Source organism: Maniola hyperantus, chromosome Z (assembly GCF_902806685.2).
Source record: "Maniola hyperantus chromosome Z, iAphHyp1.2, whole genome shotgun sequence".
NCBI classification, from domain to species: domain Eukaryota; kingdom Metazoa; phylum Arthropoda; class Insecta; order Lepidoptera; family Nymphalidae; genus Maniola; species Maniola hyperantus.
In genome coordinates, this window is record NC_048564.1 from 16907605 (window position 1) to 16931436 (window position 23832).

Genomic DNA, 23832 nt, shown 5'->3' on the forward strand with positions numbered 1-23832 from the left:
GTTTAATTGTAGTAGGCACGATTTGTTTGAATGTTTGTGATGATGTTATACATAGTTATATGTAACGATTCCAACCAACAAGCCATCGCGTTCACGCGGCAAGCGCTGTAAGACAATGGAAACGCTGTCGAGGCATCTCGGTAGCGCGACCACCAAAGCCGCCGCCGAACATGGCAAAAGGTGGAAATAACGAGTAGTCCCCAACTCGACCTGGTAGCATAAGTCTATTTTCTAGTTTGATTATTAAAGTATAGTTTTAAATCTTTCGCCTTTTTAAAAACAAAAACTCGAAGCTCCAAACTTCACTGGCGCAGCCGGTAGGATTTCGTATGAAAGCTAGCGCTACCGGGTTTCCCAAAATCGTCCTTGTGCGCGGCCCCCGAAATCCGTCGAACCAAACAAATAAGTTGAAAGTTTGAAGGACGTTTTCCTGAAAGAAGATCTACCTTTGGCGAGAGCATGAAGACACACAGCTCAAGGTGAGTAGAACTTTTCACTATCTGTGTGTCCCATCCTTACTGGTTAGCAATCTCTTTTATAGGTAAAAATATAAAGGAAAGATATACATTATATTAGAAGAATTACGATTTTTTTTGTTGTTTGAAAGATTATACGCTAGGTATATTAAGAAGAATTACGTTTTTATTTTGAAGGAAAATTAATATCGAAATAAAATAAAAAGTAGAAGTAATATTATTATATAAGCGTTAAGTATAGTATAAGTGTACGTGTTGTAATACTGATTGTTATTTTGTTTTGTGAACTTATCGAGATGGAAAAAATTACGATTGTTCCGCGTGAGATAGCCGAGTTGATTCCAAAATTCGACGGGGAGCCTACTACTAAATTTATTTTTAAGAAAATCCGAATATGTAGTTCTCAACTATAGAAATTCCAACACTGCCGCTCAGGATTTATACTTATTTCACGTAGTCACGAGTAGGTTAACTGGTAAAGCAGCGTCCCTGGTTAGCGAAAGGGAAGATATAACCTCCTGGCAAGAGCTTAGTGAAATTTGATCCAGCACTTCGGCGATCCTCGTTCGGAAGAATGCGTTGCCATAGAAACTAGAGTCATTAAAAACATTAAACTGGTGAATCGTACATAGATTTTCTGCAAGGAATTCAAAACATGCGCAGTATACGATATCTAAAGTAAACAGAAATAACGATGCATCCCTTAAGGATTCTAAGACCCTAATTTATAACAACTATCTCTGAATGTATGCTTATTATACTTACCGGAAGATTTGATTCGAATTGTGCGCCTGTAAAAATCCGCAAACTTAGAGACCGCTTTGGCTTATGTAACTGAAGAGTTAACTTTCAGTTCCAATATGATGCGAAAAAATAGAATACACAGAACTTCAAATTCATCAAAATCAGTCTATCCCAATGCCTAACAATAATAATAATAATTTATTATGCCGCAAACGGCTTATAAACGGCACTGAACCCGTTTCAGCATCGATTTAATATGACAAACCCATTTAATCGAGGCCTAAATCCTCAAAATCAAATGAGGCCTAACAATAATTTCAAATTTGGAATCCCTGCGCAATACAATCATTTAAAGGTATCCACTAATCACAGCAAAATTTCAAATTTGGTTGTACCTAATCAAGGTTACCCGAATCAACAGCATAATTTTAAATTTGGTATACCTAATCAGGTTACTCGAATCAACAGCATAATTTTAGATTTGGTATACCTCATCAAGGTCAAATGAGGAACCCACAGCAAAATAATATTCCAACAATGACCCCGACTGACGTTTCTATGCGTACAGCTGTTCCCCCCACAGATACGACATAACATGACCAAAATTCCTAAAATACGTTCTAATAATGACCTCGAAATATGCGAAAATAGTTATGACGATAACTACGACCTTTGACTATGACGAACCGAGTCAGATTTTACAAGACCCCTATTATTTAGAAACTTCAACCCCCGAGTCTGAAACTTCTTGTGAAACCAAGAACTGATCAGGACGAAAATTTTGTGCACAACAGCCTCGCAAGACCCAGATCCGAATAATACGCCTTAACTGCGATAGTATATTAAAACTACCACATATAGAACTTCCTGAAATTCAGGCTAAGTTTATGATCGACACCGGAAGCACGCGATCTTTTATAAGTCCTGCAAAGGCAAATCAGTACTTTTCTAGGTTTAAATATACAGAACCTTTGAAGTAATAAGTACTCATGCACGCAGTACACATAGCGAATTGATACAGATACCCCTTATGAAAACCTTCAAGAGTTTTTCAACCCATAAATTTTATGTGTACGACGTAGACAAACGTTACGACGGTCTAATAGGATCAGACTTATTAAAACAACTTGATGCTACGGTTGACATGAAAAACCAGATTTTACACACACGTGATACTGACATACCGATCGTATATAGCCCCCCGTTTGAGTTGACCTTACAACCACGAACTGAAACTCGTGTAAAAATACCAACCACCCTAGATAACGGCGAAGCTATAGTAGATTTTGTAGATTTTGGAGAAGGCACACGTATGCCTAGTGCTTTAGTCAGATGTGTAAACTCATTCGCGACAACAGTAATTCAAAATTCATCTAATAAAATTGTTACCTTAACTTTCCACCGACCACTACGTGTAACGAAATTCGAAAATAATACGTGTAAAGTTAACACAATCCGCGAAAATTATGAAATTGATGCCCTACTAAAAGAAAATTTATCCAAACTTCGTCTAGATCACATGAACTCAGAAGAACGTGATTTAATTTACAACCTTTGTAACGAATACCGCGATATCTTTTACTGTGAAGACATACCACTATCTTTTACAGGTGAAGTAAAACATCGCATACGTACTAAGAACGAAGACCCTATCTATATAAGACCTTATCGACATCCTCCTTCTCAAAATATCGAAATACAACACCAGGTAGATAAATTACTACGAGATAATGTAATTCGCGAATCCCATTCTCCTTGGAGTGCCCCAGTTCACTTAGTACCCAAGAAGATGGATGCTACAGGCCAACCCAAGTACAGAATGGTCATAGATTATAGGCGGTTGAACGAAATCACCACAGACGACAAATACCCGCTGCCAAATATTACAGACCTCTTCGATAAGCTAGGTAAATCCGTTTACTTTAGTACAATCGATCTTGCTAGTGGTTTTCATCAGATCGAGGTAAATGAAGAAGATAGGCACAAAACAGCGTTTACCACCCAATCTGGCCATTATGAGTTTACCCGTATGCCTTTTGGACTAAAAACGGCACCAGCTACCTTCCAAAGGGCAATGGACAATGTATTACGTGGTCTACAGGGAATACATTGTCTAGTTTACCTGGACGATATAATAATTTATTCAACCAGTCTTCAAGAGCACATTGTAAAACTAAGAAAGGTATTTGATCGGTTAAGAGAGACTAACTTAAAAGCTACATTGGATAAATGCGAATTCCTAAAAAAGGAAGTCCTTTATCTAGGTCATACAATCACGAAAGACGGCCTTAAGCCAAACGATGACAAAATAAAAGCAGTCTTGAATATACCAATTCCCAAAACACCTACGGAAATTAAAAGTTTCCTAGGACTTATTGGATATTATCGTAAATTTATTAAAGATTTTTCAAAGGTAACTTATCCTTTAACATCTTGTCTCAAGAAAGGTAGAAAAATAGTGCTTACTGAAGAATATATTGCAGCTTTTAATAAATGTAAAGAACTCTTAGTTAATGCTCCATTATTACAATTTCCCGATTTCACGAAGCCTTTCGTACTAACGACAGACGCCTCCAATTATGCACTTGGTGCTGTCCTTTCACAAGGAACCATTGGTAGCGATTTACCGATTGCCTATGCTAGTCGTACCCTCAATGATGCAGAAACTAGGTACAGTACAATTGAAAAAGAACTACTAGCCATTGTATGGGCTGTAAAAGTTTTCCGACCTTACCTCTATGGTCGAAAATTCTGTATCTATACAGATCATAGACCCTTAGCGTGGTTGAACTCCATAAAAGAGCCTAATAGCAAGCTTACACGTTGGAAATTGAGACTATCAGAATTCGACTACGATATAGTATATAAAAATGGGTCACAAAATAGTAACGCAGATGCACTCTCACGTATCAAATTAAACGTTTTAGAAGACGATAGTTCCCTTCAAGTAAACATCGATACGATATCCCTAAGCAGTACTGACGAACGAGACGAACACGACAGTATAATATGCATTCCAGACTCTGATGATTCAAATATGACATACCCTATTCGTTCTCCATCCGAGAGTACGATAAGTTGTAATTCGCGAACTGAGACTGCTCTTTCTGCCCTAGACATGGACGGTGAAGTCATTCCCATACTTGACGAAGCTATTGACACAAAACCATATCAATTCCTAATATTTACTTGGAATAGAGGTCATACTATAGTTCAAGATTTCTCTCGAGATAAGCAAAAGGTTTTTGAAGCACACATGCCCGAAGGAAATACAGAATTAATTAAAGACTTCCTAAAACAGTATATAAACCCAAAAATTAGACACTTTATCTATTTCGAAAACGATACTCTTCGTAAAAATTTCAAAAAATGTGTGATGGAATTGTTTAAAAAGGATACCGTTAAAATATACGAATGCACTAAAAGAGTAGCCTATGTTTTAGATGAAAACGAACAGAGATATATCGTTACTAAGTATCACCAAGGTCCGTCTTGTCATAGGGGAATCAAAGAAACCCTTATGAAAATAAAACGCACTTATTATTGGAATAATATGGATCAAACCGTCTCATCCGTAATAAATGCCTGCGAGGTATGTAAAAAAATGAAATACGATCGTAAGCCTCTAAAACCCCAACTCCAGCTTACTCAAACTCAAACCAAGCCCTTCGAAGAAGCTTTCATGGATATATTCTCCATAGAAGGAAAATACTTCTTGACCATTATCGATGCCTTTAGTAAAATAGGGCAAGCCTTTGAAATTAGCAACAGATCCACCCCCGAAGTGGTACGTGCTCTAATTAAGTATTTTTCGTTTTATGGCATACCTTCCAAATTGAATTGCGACCCTGCCACTGAGTTTAATAATATATTACTCAAAGAAACTTTAAGCTTCTATAAAATTGAGCTCCACATAGGTACACCACATAATCCTAACTCAATGGGATTAATAGAACGATTCCACTCAACTATTTTAGAAATATATCGTTTGGCCAAATACGAAAACAAATTAACAGATGCTTCTTCAATTATGACGTACGCGATAATGTCATACAATCAAACAATACATTCAACTACAGGTCTTACACCGTTCGAAGTAGTTTTTGGTCACACAGATTCATCCAATCCTTTTAACGTAGATTTCAATCAACAGTATACGCAAAAATTAGTCAGAGACCATGTTAAACGAACAGCTTTTCTTTACAGACACTTAACAGATAAAATGATAAAACAAAAAGAAAAGATTAGAGACAAACGCGGTGGTGAAACTTCATTCGACGTGAATGATGGTGATGAAATATTCGTAAAGGGTGTCAATACCCGACGTAGCAAGGATAAACCTCGTTATCAGAAGGCAAAAGTAACTGGGGATATCTTCAGGAACACTGTCCCTGTAACAATCCATAATCGTGACACTAAAATACCTATTAAAGATGTTAAACGTCCTCCACAGATCCGTTCTCCTCGTGCTCATGCAAGCCGTCATGACCCAGGCTAATATACACAAAACAAGTAATAAGCAGTACTAGATTAATCAGTACTTTCCACTTATTTTTATATAACTTTCTTGATACTGACGAATTATGTAATTTGTTAATTGATATTGAGAAAACTGATCACCTTGTATATCATGTTAATTTAGGGAATCTTATGAAAATAGTTATCATTTAATTAGTCTCAAATGCTACCTCTTCCTGTTACAAATCCATTTAACCAAACATCCCTTATAATACCTAAATACCCTTACCTATTAGTGAAAGGTTTGAAAACCATATCTCTCGCCAATCCTGCAAAGAGATGGATAAATTCGTACGCCACGAGATAGAGACATTTGGAATAAAGATCGAATCCATTCAATATAACCAATGGATTAAATACAGCAAACTTGAAACACTCCTCCTGAAAATATGTAATACTGAAGAAAATTGTGAACGCGTGAAAGGAACCCATATACCTACCATAGACGATACCTGCAGCTTTAAAATAAAGGGATTAACACTGAGATGACACCGAACAATTGGTGGAATTATTAGTTACTCAAGGATACCAACTATTAACTTCCCTGAAATACTTACGTCGAGCCTGTTACCTGAAAGGAAGCTTATAAACCTAGAAGATGGCGTTGACTTTCAGCAGCTTCAACAGTTGGCAATCAGTTTCAAAGAAAGTGAAAGTGAAAAAGTGTTCGATCAAAGTGAAAGCGTTAAACGTGAAAAGTGTTAGCGTCCGAACACTGCTTTTATATGTAATACTAGTATTATGCGTTTGTATCCTGTTAATGTATAAGTTCATCCCTTTAGGTATAGCTTTTCTGTCAAACTCAGCAGACTGACATTTATCCCTCTGCTGACTTTGAACTTAGGGAGGGAAGAGTTATATGTAACGATTCCAACCAACAAGCCATCGCGTTCACGCGGCAAGCGCTGTAAGACAATGGAAACGCTGTCGAGGCATTCTCGGTAGCGCGACCACCAAAGCCGCCGCCGAACAATGGCAAAAGGTGGAAAATAACGAGTAGTCCCCAACTCGACTCTGTTAGCATAAGTCTATTTTCTAGTTTGATTATTAAAGTATAGTTTTAAATCTTTCGCCTTTTTAAAAACAAAAACTCGAAGCTCCCAAACTTCACTAAATGTACTCCATTAATAAATAAATAAATAAATAAATAAGCCTTTATTATTCTGAGGGTTCACTATTTACAATTTGTTGATTTAAACAATTACATTATTAAACTAGTAAGTATATATAGCAAGTTGCGTCTTCGGTAGCCGTTTTAGCTCCTCAGTGTCTTCCGACATAGGCCTCCTCCATTCCCTTCCAAATTGTTCTGTCTCTGGCTTTTCTCTGCCATGTAGCCCCTGCTACAGACTTAATGTCATCTGCCCATCTGAGATGTTGCCGTCCCCTTTTACGCTTACCATCCCTTGGGTACCAATCTGTTATATCATCAGTCCACTTTTGTGTTTTGCTTCTTACCATGTGACCGGCCCATCTCCATTTTTGTTCTCTTATTTTCCTTTTTACATCATAAATTTTTGTTTTGGCTCTAATGGTGACTAGTCTCTGCCTATCACTCCTCCTAGTATGCAAAATACTTCTTTCTATTCCGTGTTGGCATGTTTCCAGTTTTTCCATGTTTCTTTTTGTCAGAGCCCACGTTTGGCATCCGTAGATCATGCACGGCAAGATACAAGTATCGTGTAATTTGCTCTTGGCTGCCATTGGTATACCTCTGTTTTTCATTATGTCCCTAAGAGACCAAAATCTTTTCCATGTGTTACAGACTCGTCTGTCTACTTCTTTGTTTGTTTGATCATATGGTGATATAATTTGACCTAGATACACGTATTCATCAACGTATTCTATTTCTAAATCGTTGACGTATATTTTGTCCTTCTTTGAGTTACTCATAATCTTTGTTTTAGATGTATTCATGGTAAGCCCTACTTTTCCACTTTCGACAGCTAATTGTTGTAACATTATTTCTAGAGTCTTAACATCCTCTGCAAAAATGACTAGGTCATCAGCGAATCTTAAATGATTGAGCTTGACGCCATTTATATTGATGCCAAAAGATTCCCAGTGTAAGTTTTTGAAGACGTTCTCTAGTGTGGCTGCAAATAGTTTAGGTGAGAGCGGGTCACCTTGTCTAACACCTTTATTTATTTTAAACCATTCTCCTGTACTCTCTAAGCGTACTCTCGACATACTGTTCTTGTATATGTTTTTTATTAAGTTGATGTATTTGTTGTGTACACCTTGATTCATTAGAGTTTCCCAGATGGCTTTGTGTTTTAAGGAATCAAATGCTTTGTTGGACGAAACCTATGTAGTAAATTTTATTGTATTCTTTACATTTCTCAAGTAACTGCTTGACAACGTGTATGTGGTCTATAGTCGAAAAGTTGCTGCGAAAACCAGCCTGTTCTCTTGGCTGGTGTTCATCCAGGACAAATGAAATTCTATTTAAAATAATTTTTGCAAATACCTTATAAAAATTGGACAGTAGACTAATAGGTCTATAATTTTCGATTTGTGTCTTGTCCCCTTTTTTATGTAAGAGTATGATGGTTGATTGTGTCCATTGTAATGGTACCGTTTCTCTGACAAGAATCAGGTTGAAGAGGTCTCTTAATACATCAATGATAGCTTCCAATGTACCTTTCAATAGTTCGTTTCTGATTCCGTCTTCGCCGGGAGCTTTGTCATTTTTTTGAGTTTTTATTGCGTATCTTATTTCGCTTTCTAATATTTCTGGCACAGTTTCGGCATTGACTTCTTGTTCATCAGAAGATTGATTAGTATTATCTTCCTCTGTATATAAGTCACGGTAAAATTTAGTTGCTACTTTCATTATTTTGGGTCTCTCTGCAATTATTTTTAGTTTCTTATCTATAACATTTGGTATCCAAGTCATTTTTTCTCTTAGCTCTTTTAGGCCTTTTTTAATACCACCTGTTTTTTCTATATAATATTTGAATGTTCTTGTCATGTTACTGTTTCTGTGTTCTTTTATCTCCTTTTTTATCTTTTTGCTTATATCTGCTATTTCTTTCTGCTTATTTTTTCTATCTAGTAACATATTCCTACGTTCATCTATCAAGGATCTGGCTTGTATTCCTAATTTATCTTTATCTTTACTGGAGATCGCTGCTTCTTTGTTTATATTCTGTAATTCTTATCTCGAACTACTCGACCAAGAAATAACAAAAATACATCGATTGGGACGTGTAAAGGGGAAATCGCCCAGACCATTACTAATATCATTCGGAAACTATTGGAAACGACTAGAAATCTTGAAAAATAAGAAAAAATTTAAGACTTTATCTATTTCGGAAGATTTTTCAAAAGACACTTTAGAGAAAAGGAAGGCGTTAAAAGAGGATATGATTAAGGAGAGGAAGAACGGTAATTACGCTTTTATAAAAGGTGACACATTAGTTGTAAAAAGTAATAAAAATATAGAAAAGCGAAAAAGAGACGAAACAGGGTCACCATCACATCCAAATGAATCAAATGACATAAAAACTACTCCTCAGTCGAAATTTAATAAAGTTGATGCCTTTTCTCTCATGAGGAAAAGAGCTACGCCTAGTTCAAGTAAGAACACTTGTTAGCAACTAATTGTCGGTAACCGGAAGAACACCCTAACTACGATTGTATCAGAAAACAAAACAAGAGATAAATTAACACAATTCCCCAAGCCGGCTGGTCCCCGTGGGGAAATAGACCACCACCCCCCAAACCCTTCAAATAAATCATTGAAAAGTACTATGAGAATGGATATACACATTGCAACATTGAATGTACTTACGCTTAGAACTAATGATCACTTAGTAGAGTTTGACAAAGCACTAGATAAGATTAAATGGGATGTTATTGGAATTTGTGAAGTAAGAAGAATAGGGGACGAAATTGAAGAATATGATGACTATATACTGTATTACAAAGGTGAGAAACAAGGACTGTACGGTGTCGGATTTATAGTCAGAAAACAACTTAAAGAAAAAATAGAAAGCTTTCATGGCATATCAGATCGTGTTGCGATATTGAATATAAAGCTACCAGGCTATGAAGAGACTTGGACCATAATACAGGTATACGCTCCTACTGAAGTATCTGACGAAAATTTGAAGGATCAATTCTATGGAGATCTTAATTTAGCATTACAACACACTCATAAAAATATAATTGTCATGGGGGACTTTAATAGTCAAATAGGAAAACGAAGAAAAGGAGAAGAAAATATCATAGGAAACTATAGCAAAGGAAAGAGAAACAAAAATGGTCATCGTCTGATTAATTTTGCTCTAGAAAATAACTTTACAATAATGAATACCGTATATAAGAAAAAAATAAAAAACAGATGGACCTGGATCTCCCCATGCGGAAAATACAGGAACGAGATAGATTATGTTTTGACAAACAAACCCAAATATTTTACAAATACAGATATATTAAGTGTTAACTATAACACAAACCACCGCATGGTTAGAGCTACCATATATGGCAAAAAGCCAAAGCAAGGACGGAAACATATAAAACAACCAATACATGCAATAGACTTACCCATACCAGAGAATAAACTAGATGAATTAAAAGCCGCTTTAGCTGAAATCCATAACCAGAAGTCCGTGCAAGATAAATATGATAAACTCGTGCATGAATTACAGTACTCCATTATATTGTAAACAAATCATTATTATGTAAACAAACCAAATCTCGCCCTCGTCCTTTAGACCACTCATTATCCTCTCCAGTTCCAAATCACATATATAACCCAGATATCCCAAAATCCAAACATTCTATTTCAAACTCTGTTCTACATTGTTACTCTGTTTCTTTAAGTATAAGTTCTTTGTTTTAATTATTGTTTAAATATTATTCATCTTTATAAATTAAATTTATTAGTTTTTATTAAGCCCTTTAATTACGTAACAAATTGGCGCAGTTCGGTAGGATAATTGCGTAACAAATTAAATTAATTGTGCAAATTTAAGACGACAAGAACGTGCGTCAAGAGACAATAGCTCAAAACGTACGGTAGCTGCAAGCTTTTAACAAATGTCGCCGAACGCAATGCTCCTCATCTTGATGTTACTGTGGTAAGTGGCTTAATTTGTCTGCTCAATTCCTATTTTTTTCCTTGTGTGTACTATTTTATATCTATTTATCCTATTTCTACATGCCTAAATCCATAAAAAACGAACCATACACCAACTCTCTATATCCCAACTTATCTCAATCGCCGATACACGACACAAACACAATGAAGAAATTAACACGTTATTAAAACTCATCCCAACATTCGACACCGCAGAATCACAACAAATCTACAGATTTGTCCGGTCTTGTGACTCTGCATTTCTTCTAGCAGACGCCGAGAAGGAACAAATCCTACTCGTCTATGCACTAAATAACATAACGGGTACATGTGCTTCCGATGTCCACTCTAAACAATATACTTCATGGGAAGACCTTAAGTCCTACCTTATTGAGAAATTCTCCAATGTCAAGACGATTTCACATCTCAATTTAGAACTACAGTCGATGTTCCAAAAACCAGCCGAAAGCATAACCGACTTCTTCCACAGAGTCGACTTATGCCGAAGCAAAATAGTTGAAAAACTAAATACCGAAATCAAAGACAATACGTTATTAGGTCGGATGGCAACAACAGAAGAGACCGCCTTAAGCGTCTTCGTTAACGGCATTAGCTCCGAAATAGGTACGATGCTAAGAACGCGAGGTTTCCAAAACCTAACTGTAGCTGGGCGTTTTGCCATAGAAGAAGAAAAAATACGAGCTATGAACACAGCTAGGCAATCCTTATTTAAAAATAACACGAATCAACATAAACCCAGCTTACAACGAACTCAAATCGTTCCTAATCCTCGTACAACTTATAATTCATACCCATCAAATACGAAAACCTGTAACTATTGCAAAAATCCAGGTCATCTAATATCTGAATGTCGCAAAAGAGCATATAACAATAACTTGCGCAATAATATCCAGTCGGACTCCCTCATACGAAACACGTTGCCAGCCTCTCTGGCACAAACGCGCCCGTCAACACAACGAGCCTTACCAACCCCTTCGGCACAGACACGCCCACTAATACAACGTGCCCTACCAGCTCCTCCAGCTTATGCAAATAATTTAAACTGCGAAGCGACCAACGAAATGAGCAGCTCGTCGGAAATCGCTTCAGCCTCCTGCTCAATGATCCAAACTCCGACACCGAGTTTGAACCTAGAGAATTTCCAACTCAAATGGTAAGCAGACCTACTCTGCCCAAACAAAGTCTTAGTCGCAGTTTCCAAAATCCAGTCCATCGGGGACACAATATAACTGCCTCTAAGGAAATCAATGACGCATCGCCAGTCTATCGGAGACAATACAAAGATGCATCTACGCAAACCAATCAAGATTCAATATCCTCGAACACTGTATCTGAATTTCAATCAAAATCGGTAACTCACGAACAGGGTAACCAGCCCCAAACCCGCAGTACTGATGTAATTACTAACTCCGAATCTTTCAACAATACTAAATCTGCGAGCTCCGCAAAACCTACTAATTCTAACAAACCTACTATTTCCACCGAATCCAACTTACCTACGAGTTCTACTACTACTATTCCAACTAACGTTACCAAACCTACCATTTCCACTGATTTCACCAATTTCTCAAAAAATCATGCCAAACCCACTATTCCTACGAAATCCCGTAAATCTACCAAATCACGATACCATTCAAAGCCTAAACCCAAACCTAAACCTAACCCAAAACCTCAGAATACTATTCCTACCGATTCAAACCCTATTCAATCCTACTCCGTATCGCCTCTAAATGACGTACCTCCCGAGAACTTATTACATTGCACATTCCAAATAGAAAATCAACCCGTAATTCTATTAATTGACACTGGTGCAGGAATTTCAATATTGAGACAAGACAAAATAGGTACAGCTCAGCTAAATGACCTAGACAAAGTCTCTATAATAGGCATTTCTAACTCGCAAACATCAACCACCAGTTTTGGCTCAGCTGAAGTTTCTCTAGACAACTTCCCAAAGTTTAAATTTCACGTAGCCAATTTGAACCTTAAAGCGGATGGTATTTTAGGTAACGACTTCATGACACAGTTTAACGCCAATATTTACATGAAATCAAAAACAATGCGCATACGTGATAAAACCTATAAGCTTCACTATCTTAACGAACCCGTCACTAATTACGATCCAAATAAACAATTTCTTGCAAGCCGAACGGAAACCATAATTAGATGTAAAACAAATAACATTGACTCGGGCACAGCCATTATTGAGAAACAAATATTAGCTAATGGCATCGTTATTCCTAACGCATTAGTAAATGTCACAAACAATTCATTCTATATCACTTGTGTAAATGCTAACAAAAACGACGAGATAATCACTACGCCTATTATTAATGCGGTTCCATTTAATACTAATGACTATAATATTACAAACAACAACACATCCCAAGAACCTATAACGATTAACAACATGAACTCTTTAGACCGTCAAAGCAAAGTTATGCAGTTAGTAAGAAAAGAACATCTAAATTCCGAAGAATCAGAATCTTTAAACAAAATAGTTTCCGAATTTTCAGACATATTCTTTATTGAAGGCGACTCTCTCACATTCAGCAACCACACGAAACATCGAATACCTACAACCTCTGACAAGCCCATTCATACTAAGACTTACAGATTCCCACAAGTTCACGAAAACGAAGTTAAGACTCAAGTCCAGAAAATGTTAGACCAAGATATTATTCAACCTAGTTCATCCCCTTGGAGTAGCCCAATCTGGGTAGTTCCTAAAAAACTTGACGCTTCTGGAAAACAAAAATGGCGTTTAGTCATAGACTACCGCAAACTAAACGACGTAACTGTAGGTGACAGCTATCCACTTCCTAACATCACTGACATTCTAGACAAATTAGGACACTCTCAATACTTTACTACCTTAGATCTTGCCTCAGGATTCCATCAACTCGAAGTCGAACCCGAAGACATTCCTAAAACAGCATTTAATACACCCTATGGTCATTACGAGTACAAAAGAATGCCTTTTGGACTTAAGAATGCTCCTGCCACCTTCCAACGTGTAATGGATTCCGTACTCTGCGGATTACAAGGTGAAAGATGCTTTGTATACCTAGATGACATTGTTGTTTTTGCATCAAGTCTACAAGAACACGAACAAAAACTTTGTGAAGTATTTTCTAGACTCCAAAAATACGAACTCAAAGTCCAACCTGACAAATGCGAATTCTTAAGACGTGAAGTAGCGTACCTAGGTCACATTATTTCTAGCGAAGGCGTAAAACCCAATCCAGACAAAATTCAAGCAGTCAAAGATTTTCCAGTTCCAAAATGCTGCAAAGATATAAAAGCATTTCTAGGTCTTACAGGCTATTACCGACGATTCATCTCGAATTTTAGCAAAATAACTAAACCACTTACTAGTCTTCTCAAAAAGGACACACCTTTTATTTGGGGCGAAACCCAACAAAAAGCATTCGAAGAGTGTAAAAACTTACTAATTAATCCACCTATCCTGCAATATCCTGACTTTACAAAAGAATTTGTTTTAACCACTGATGCTTCAATACACGCCATCGGCGCAGTTCTATCTCAAGGACCAATAGGCAAGGATCTACCTATAGCTTATGCATCTCGCACACTTAATAAAGCCGAATCAAATTATTCCACTATAGAGCGCGAATTATTGGCAATTGTTTGGGCCGTCAAACATTTCCGTCCTTATCTATTCGGTAGAAAATTCAAAATTCTGACTGACCATAAACCACTTACATGGTTATTTTCTATAAAAGACCCAGGTAGTCGTCTCGTTAGATGGAGACTAAAACTAGAAGAATTTGACTACGAAGTTATTTATAAAGCAGGTAAAAGTAACACAAACGCCGATGCGCTTTCACGACCCCCTGTCATGAACACTAATGTTGTAGACCCAACACTCGACGATAACGACATTCCAAATTCCACTCAAAATCCAAAACCTACTGAAGTATTCTCAGAAGATTATCTCCAAATCAATTACTCTCATTTTTTTGAAAACTCCACTTATAGCTTCGACACTCCAAATCTCCATATTTCTCCAGACAATCTCTTAGACGACAGACATAAAGACATATTTATTCCCATTTCATGCGAACTGTCAGATAAGAACGACCTTTTTAACACTGCAATCTCAACATGTCCTCAAGTAGATCCATATTTAGAAAAACCCAAAACACTTTACGATGTCGATTTAGTGGTTTCAAATAACAAACAAAATATGTTTTTCGGTTGTACAAGGCCAACACATTTCGACTCATGGGATTCTGAAAGTTATTTCAAAACTCTTCTAAGTTGTTTACAACAACATAATTGCAAATCACTTTTCGTCCCAGATCTCAAAAATTACCCAACATGTAAATTACAAGGCAACGAACAACTACACATCACCGCATACTTAGCTGACTCCTATGACTGTGAAATTACGATTTGTGAAAATAAGGTTAAACATCCAAATCCAGAAGAAATCCCTGAAATTTTAAAAACATTTCACGATGACCGTTTATCAGGACACAGAGGAATAGTAGAAACAACACGTAAAATCAGATCCGAATATTTTTGGAATGGTATGACTGATACTATAAAAGACTATGTTAATAACTGTATGACATGCCAACGTGGTAAAATACAAAGAAAAACATACAAAGCTCCCATGGTTATAACAACCTCTTCTACAGAACCATTCGAACGAGTTACCATCGATTTAGTTTCTTACTCTGACATTACAGGTGACTCTAACAAATACATACTGACCTTACAAGACGACTTAACTAGATTCGTCCAAGCTTATCCCATTCCCGATAAACAAGCAATCACTGTCGCTAAATCCCTTCTAACCTTCTGCCAACATTATGGCATCCCAAAACGTTTTCATTCAGACCAAGGTGGTGAATTTGTCAATAATATCCTGAAACAGCTAATGAAATTATTAGGCTCACAACACACGTTCAGCACAGCATATCATCCACAAACAAACGGCGCATTAGAACGATTCCATGCGGTACTCAGAGACCATATACGCATGTACTCTACAAAAAGGTCCCACAATTGGGATCAAATCGTACCACTTGCAATAATGTGCCATAATACCTCACTGAATCAGTCGACAGGCTTCACACCTCATGAACTCCTATTCGGATATAAACCTCGTTTGCTTTATACCCTTAAAGACTCGCGCGAGTACACAACAAGTGACTACCTTAACGACCTTAACGAACGTCTTAAAATATCTCGTGACATAGCTCAAAGAAACCTTAACAGCATGAAAGATAGAGCTAAAATACGCTATGACAATAACATCAAAAACATAGCTGATTTTCAATTAGGCGATAAAGTTATGCTCCGCGTACCTAATCCTAATAATCTAGATAGCAAATGGGAAGGACCATACGAAATTGCAAGAAAAGGGTTCAACGAAAATTACATTATAAGGAAATCTGGTAGAAACCAATTAGTTCACGGCAATCGCTTAAGACCTTTACAGGATTGCAATGATCAACGTGATACCTAGTTTTAATTTATATATTAGATAGTTTTAGATAGATTTATACATAACATAGTTTATACAATTAAAATAATATTATTTTACAAATTTCTATTTACAAATTATACAATTTTACCAAATCTTTTATACTTCTAAACTCTCTAATTCAAAAAAAAATAAAATAATTTCTAAGTCGTATAAAAGAATAATGTTTTTCAGGTCGTATCATTTGGTGATGGTCAATCCTATCCCACGAAATCAACCAAATAATGAAACACGACATTTCAATACCAAATTCGCTGAAATCATGAATACCCATACTTCAGTTTTACAATTTTATCTTTACTTAAATTTATTCTTGTACAAACTCTACATCTTTGTGAAAAACTTCTATATCAATAAATTTAAAAATTCATACACTCCTAACGTTTTATGCTAAATTATATTCTATATTATAAATGAATTCTAAACTTGTAATCACAAATTAATACTTCTATTTGAACTTCGATTAAAACTATTTTAAGAATTTTGTACGACAAATACCTAAGTATTCTATTTGCGAATATTTAGATCATACTTAAATCAAACTATTGAAATCATTTTTAACTCATTATAATTAAAACGAATATCGACTATATCTTCTGAATCCTAAAATTTACAATTGGCCCAAAAATAGTTTTAGATATTATTACAACAAGCATATTGTCTATTGAATCGAGCACAATCTGCCCATCTATTATTTTACCGTATCCATCAAAAACTTTTAATTATAATCACATGAAAAGCTTCATCAATATAATTGCTTCAAAAATACATAACACTTTACACAATATTACAACTTTATAGAATCTATAACTCTAATATTATACACAAATCTCTTTAAGTTAATTTAGGTTTTACAATTTTATTCAAATTAATTTATATTATCATAATATAACATTATATTCCATTCCTTTTAATCATTCCAATTCCTCTTTTATTCTACCTTCCTTTCCTCGAGCAAACATAACTTGCCACTTCTACGACACGGCAACGCTGCGTGTCTACAAGCTTCCGGAAAGATGCAAGATCGTCGTACTTACCTGAAAGAAGATTCTACAAGCAACAAAAAGAACTACCAATAAATTGCCAATTAAATTATTCTCAACAAATAGCAACACTTTTAAAACGCTTAAAAATAACCGATGGATATTTTCACTAAAATTTAAATTGAACATCAAAAGATCTCTGAAGACTCTAAAATCATTTCATCGAAACAAGATGCAGATTCTACGCAACATTTGTGACATTGAATGCAGAACAAGACACATACCACTGAATTCGCTGTACATCATCAAGGATCAAATCAAAGTACAAAAACAACTTCTAAAGGAGTATCAAAACTCCTTCAATCATAGTGATTCCAATACCAAATACTCTTTTGCCACTATGGCACTGGGCACATCTATGCTCATTTTCCTAATATAATATAAATGTTGTCCCTGGCGCCGCTTCTGCCTTCGAAACCAAAACCAACCAGATCGAGATCTGCAATCCAGAGGTTGCATTCAAATTTTCAACAACTGTTTCGACAACTCTCGTCAGCATCAAACTATCCCAATGGCCACGATCATCACGAATACAGTTTCCAAAGACGAAGAAGAAGAAGAAGACCTACCAACAACTAACCCAAGATCGCGCACTCCAAAGGCCCGATCTTTATTCTAAGAGGGGAGGTGTTAGATAACCTCCATATCTCCATATTATGTACTTCTATACCTAAGCTATACCTAAGTATTAGAGATAAACTGTACTAACTCAATATAATTTAATAATATATCTAACTATACCTACTAACCTATAATTGTACCTATCTATAACCTTTAAACCTCACATTAGTAAATAAGCCTATTTTAAAATGTACTCCATTATATTGTAAACAAATCATTATTATGTAAACAAACCAAATCTCGCCCTCGTCCTTTAGACCATTCATTATCCTCTCCAGTTCCAAATCACATATATAACCCAGATATCCCAAAATCCAAACATTCTATTTCAAACTCTGTTCTACACTGTTACTCTGTTTCTTTAAGTATAAGTTCTTTGTTTTAATTATTGTTTAAATATTATTCATCTTTATAAATTAAATTTATTAGTTTTTATTAAGCCCTTTAATTACGTAACACGTGTCTGCACTCATCCGTGATTTTACGGATCCGTCAAAAATACGAATCGAATGAGTACCTACGTATTTTTATGACGGCCACTTTGAAGAATCACTTATAATAATATGGGTAAGTACCTTCAAGTCAAGAGTGAATATAGGCATCTCCTAGGCAAGCGCACTCCATCTTAGGCTGCATCATCACTTGCCACCAGATCTAATTGCAGCCAAGCGCTACTCTACTGTAACAAGTCAATGTACGTTAAATATTGGTCCACTAATTCGGCCACCGACGTAATATGAACGCGCCTTTACTCGACAGGTAATTCCTCGGTATAAACGCGTAACACTTTTAATGACAAGTGTGCGCGTGAGCAGCTGCGTCCATTTAATACTGTTTTTGTGTCACCAGATTCCTCCTGTCTTGTCCAGCGGGCCTTTGTTCACGACTATCTAATACAGCCTTCAGTTGTTTCAGTTTGTACTGATCTCCGGCTCACTACAGAGCACTGGACTCCTATAAGTATCAGAAGGGTTTAGCCACGGCCATAGTCCACTACGCTGGCCAAGACTTCAGAAACCTATGAGAACATTTTGGAGGACTCACAGGCATAAAGGTTTCCTCACGATGTTTTCCTTCACCGTTAAAGCGAGTGATATTTATACGCACATAAATCTGAAAAGTTAGAGATGCGGGATCGAAACCCCGACCTGATGAATAGGAGGCGGATGTCGTAGCCACTAAACATCACGGCTATATTATACGGATTGTAAAACCGACACTCCGTCGAGAAACTCTTCTCATAAGACTTTCTATTGTGGACCATGATCACATTGTATAAATCAATATTCTATTAAAGAAACTTAAATCTAAATTAAAAGTAAAAAATAACATTAAATTAAAACTAAAATAAATTACATTTAAATCTAAAACCTCATCGAGACCGCAGCGAGGCATTGTACCCAAGATGCTGGCAACATTACCCCTTTGGATGGCCAAACTAATTCTTTGATCAAGGTAGCTGCCAGCTCTCGCCCCCAGACCCGGCCCGGTTTGACTCGATTAGGTACTTACTTACCCTTTTCGAAACTGTGGATGCTTTTAACCTACTAACTATGCTGCATATTATTATGGTAAGTGACACTACCCGAGTATCCAGCTACGGACTTCATGGCTTTGTGCAAGATAGGTACGAATAAAAGACCGAAAGCAAAGCCAAAACTCTCTCCAAAGATCCCTATTGTGGAAAATATAATTCGCTGCAATCACTTATACATGTGGGACATAATAGAACGTACTTTCTCACCAACTGAACATAAAAATTTGATTGATGATGATTGGAGATTATTTTAATTAAATACTTATTCCTACAATTAAACTAAGCGTTGTATTTTTCGGTGTTTAAACTTTCGTTGAAATTGAAATGCATCATCATCATCATCATCATGCCGATATAATAATCGGCATTGAATAATATACCCTACATCTTTTGTCATTGTACAAATTACCTTTAGGTGTAGATATGTTATTATTAATATTAGCATGGTGTATCAGTACATATGCGGGGACTATTTAGATTATAAGTATTAAGACCTTTGTAAACTATCCATATTTAGCAAATAAAATAATTTCATTTCATTTCATCACGATCAACCCATTATCGGCTCACTACTGAGTGCGGGTCTTCTTTCAGAATGAGAAGGGTTTAGGCTAGAGTCCGCCACACGCGCTGGGCAATCTCACGATGTTTTCCTGGACCGTTAAAGCCACAGATGAGTGAAAGCATATTGTGTTATATTTTATTTGCTTGAATACGCACATAACTTCGAAAATTTAATCGTCGTGTCTGTCAAGAAAACCTATACCTACTTATCTAGGGTAGGTACTTCCCTTTGACCTAGAATCACGTGGTAGATAGGTACCTAGGTAAGTCTAGCACAAGTAAAGGATTAAATCCAAAAACCCTAAATCACAAAAAAAAATGAACACATTTTAGCTGTCATTATCTTGCAGTATTGCACATAAAAATGTTAAATTATCTTGTACGATAGTACGGAACCTTTGGTGTGCAACAGCAATGATGAAGTCTAGGTTGGAGCGCGCTTGCCTAGGAGATGCCTGTTCACGCTTGCCTTGAAGGTATTCTAGTTATACCTACTTGGCAGGAAATACGTCTTGAAAAGTCGCAAAGCATTTATGTCCCAGTTATGAATTATTATTTAAAACCAGCTTTAACTTTGAGGTATTGCGAGTGGGTAATTAACATAAACTACTGGGTACTTATTTTAATTAGACAATGTCTAGAGTTCAGCTTGTCTAGTGTCTGTCTCACTAGACTTTGTGAATATCTAAGTAGGTATTTGTGCTTTTTAATAAAAAATAAAGTAAAAATAAAATAAAAACCGACTTCAATAACCACCAACACTAAAAAGTAAAAAATAATTTAATTTATTACCCAATATATTATGTATACAAGAGTTATTGTAGTTCTATAGTAATATTTTTGGAGCCGGTGCCAATTAGCCGCACGAACCGTCTATCTACTCTTCATAGTGTTTTGCGACTCCACATTGGCACCGACTCCAAAAAATATTACTATAGAACTACAATAACTCTTGTATACATAATATATTGGGTAATAAATTAAATCATTTTTAACTTTTTAGTGTTGTTGGTTATTGAAGTCGGTTTTTATTTTTTTTGAAAATGTTTTATTTCACAATTTTTAGTGGCCCCATCGTACTAAAATATGATATGCCTGGTTAAAAACCTACTGTTACAAAGAATCATTATAAATCGGTTCATATTTGGCGAAGAAATCGCGTAACAAACATACAAAAAGACATACATTCGAATTGAGAACCTCCTCCTTTTTTCAAGTCGGTTAAAAATATGCTATGCCTGGTTAAAACCCTACTGTTAACAAAGCTTACACTGATCGCGAGCAATTTGCTCTTATTAATTGAGGAGTTCCGTTCTCTATCTCCGAAGATATTCATCAGATCTTTACCAAATTAAAATGGGACCACCTCGGAAGTATGTCCTACAAAACAAAAAAAGAATCATCAAAATCGGTTCATAATTGACGGAGTAATCGCGTAACAAACACAAAAAAAAACATAATGTCGAATTGATAACCTCCTCCTTTTTTTGAATTTGGTTAAAAAGCCTTTATCGGTATATTCGAAGAGCCAACTCCTCAACCCTGATGCTGTAAGGAACTGCATTCCTAAATCACGGTGATTTAGAAATTGGCCTAATAAGTCGGTTAGAAAAGGGAACGATTAAACTGACGTGATGCCGCTTGCTTCAATTCCGCTAACATTCCTATTTGCATTGGGCTTTCGGTACGTAGCTTGCCAGTGGGAGAGGAGTGCAGAAGGTGGGTAGAGAGGCGCGAGGGGTGCAACGGATCCACGAGATTTTTTGTATGGATAGGTACTTACTTGAAGATCTGGAGAGTGACATAGGCTACTTTTATCCAGGAAAACCAAAGAGAATCACGGGTTTTAAAAACCTAAATCTACGCGAAGTCGCGAGCATAGGTTTTGATTCCCTTGAATTGACGGATACGACAGACAGACAGACAGACAACGAAGTGATCTTATAAGGGTTCCTTTTTTCCTGTTGAGGTAGGGAACTATAAAAAGCGTCTTCCATGAGAGCATTGTGGACCGTCCGTCTGGCTGTGTGTCTAATGAAGTCGCACCTTAGACATGCGCATACAAAATTAGATACAAAGTGCGGCATAATAAGTCCGCATAATGATACACGCTTTTTCAAACACTTGGACGAAAAGTTAAAGTGTTTGAGTGCACTTACCGCATTTTCCCATTACCCCTAATGTTTTATTTGTGAGAAAGTCATGTGAAATGAAGTCAGGTGGCTCCTCGGACACACGTGTATTCGTTTAACCGTTTCGCCCGCATTTCATCCAAGCTCCGGTCATTTTTAATGTTATTCTATACCTACTTCACTCAGGGCTGCCACCACGGCCTAACTTATGAGCCTTACTTACGGCCTAGGTGATAATATGATGTCTTAAGTTGTACTTACACTGCCAATTTTTGCTTGTTGCAAATGTTGCTCGGCAATACATGCATCAATCTGGAGCAATAAGTGGAGCAATCTGGAGGAATCACTACCCATTATATTATAAGCTAGCTCATGCCCGCGACTTCACATGCGTGGATTTAGATTTTTCAAAATCCCGGGGGAACTCTTTGATTTTCCGAGATAAAAAGTAGCCTATGTCACTCTCCAGTTCTTAAACTATACCCATGCAAAAAATCACGTCGACCTGTTGCTCCGTTACGACGTGATTGAAGGACAAACCAACAAACAAACACAGATTTAAATGGATATTTTTTCAGACTGCGCCGTTTATAACTGAATACCTACCTACTTACAAAAACTGTTCAGCCAATAAAAAGGAAAATAGAAAATATGGGCGTCTATTTAATTTATTAGAACAGTAGGTAGGTATATTATAAAATGTTTCTGACAGAACCTAAACTAATTATACCTACTTACATAACTGTAAAATTTAATTATAAAGAAAATATTCTCAGAAAGTTATTTTAATATTTGGCAGCCCTAACCAAATTGCAGCTGTGCTACACTTCAATGAATTTACGCTAAGAATAAACTTGCGCATCAAAATGCGTACTGAATTTATAATTTTGTAGCAAAAGGTCAAATTACCAACGATTACATCAATACCGGTGTATAAATTAAATTTAAAAAAAACGCTCGATCGTCGATAAATGATTAAAATTTATTGTAACAAATAACTAAGTACCAAGAATGGAAAAAGAATTAAAGAAATTAATGCTCAATAACTGACACCCGAGTCATAGAGAGAGAGAGCCAGCGCGTGCCAGACCTACGTTGTTTTATAAAAGCTGAAAGTTTCTCTGTCCCCAACACAGGGAGGAACGATCAGCAACTATGAAATTTAGATCATGGTGGCTTTGGGAGACAACAGGTACTTTAAAGGTGTTAAAATCTTACGTCAAAGTATAAAGTAAATTTTTTTTATATTTTCTTCGGAATAGTATTAGAAATCACGTCATGCATTGCCAGACCCTAGCTGTGGTGGCAACGCCTTACCTTAAACTTTAACAATCTATTAAACTTTAAAGGTGTCTGGCAGGGGTTGCCATACACATACACAACATATCCCTGTGTTGGGGACAATACGCAAAAAAACTTTTATATAGTAACGAAGGTCTGGGACGCACTGGCTCTTAGTTCATTAGTATTACTGCAAATTAATAAACTAGTTATGATCGATTGATTGATTAGATGTAAAAAGAGAAGTATGCACTATTCACACATTTTTATGCTACTTACCTATTTGAAATA

At 36.4% G+C, this 23832-nt stretch overlaps 2 protein-coding genes across 2 annotated transcripts in view; one reads left to right on the forward strand and one right to left on the reverse strand.

The window, feature by feature from the left end:
* LOC117995282 (homeobox protein caupolican-like) overlaps window positions 1–23832 on the reverse strand; it is a 360854-nt gene that overhangs the window by 168127 nt on the left and 168895 nt on the right. The window lies entirely within an intron of this gene.
* LOC138404538 (uncharacterized) lies at window positions 9107–12270 on the forward strand. The gene is made up of 2 exons (XM_069508792.1): window positions 9107–9320; window positions 10996–12270. The coding sequence occupies exons 1-2, from the start codon at window positions 9107–9109 to the stop codon at window positions 12000–12002; spliced, it is 1221 nt and encodes a 406-aa protein (XP_069364893.1). The 3' UTR covers window positions 12003–12270.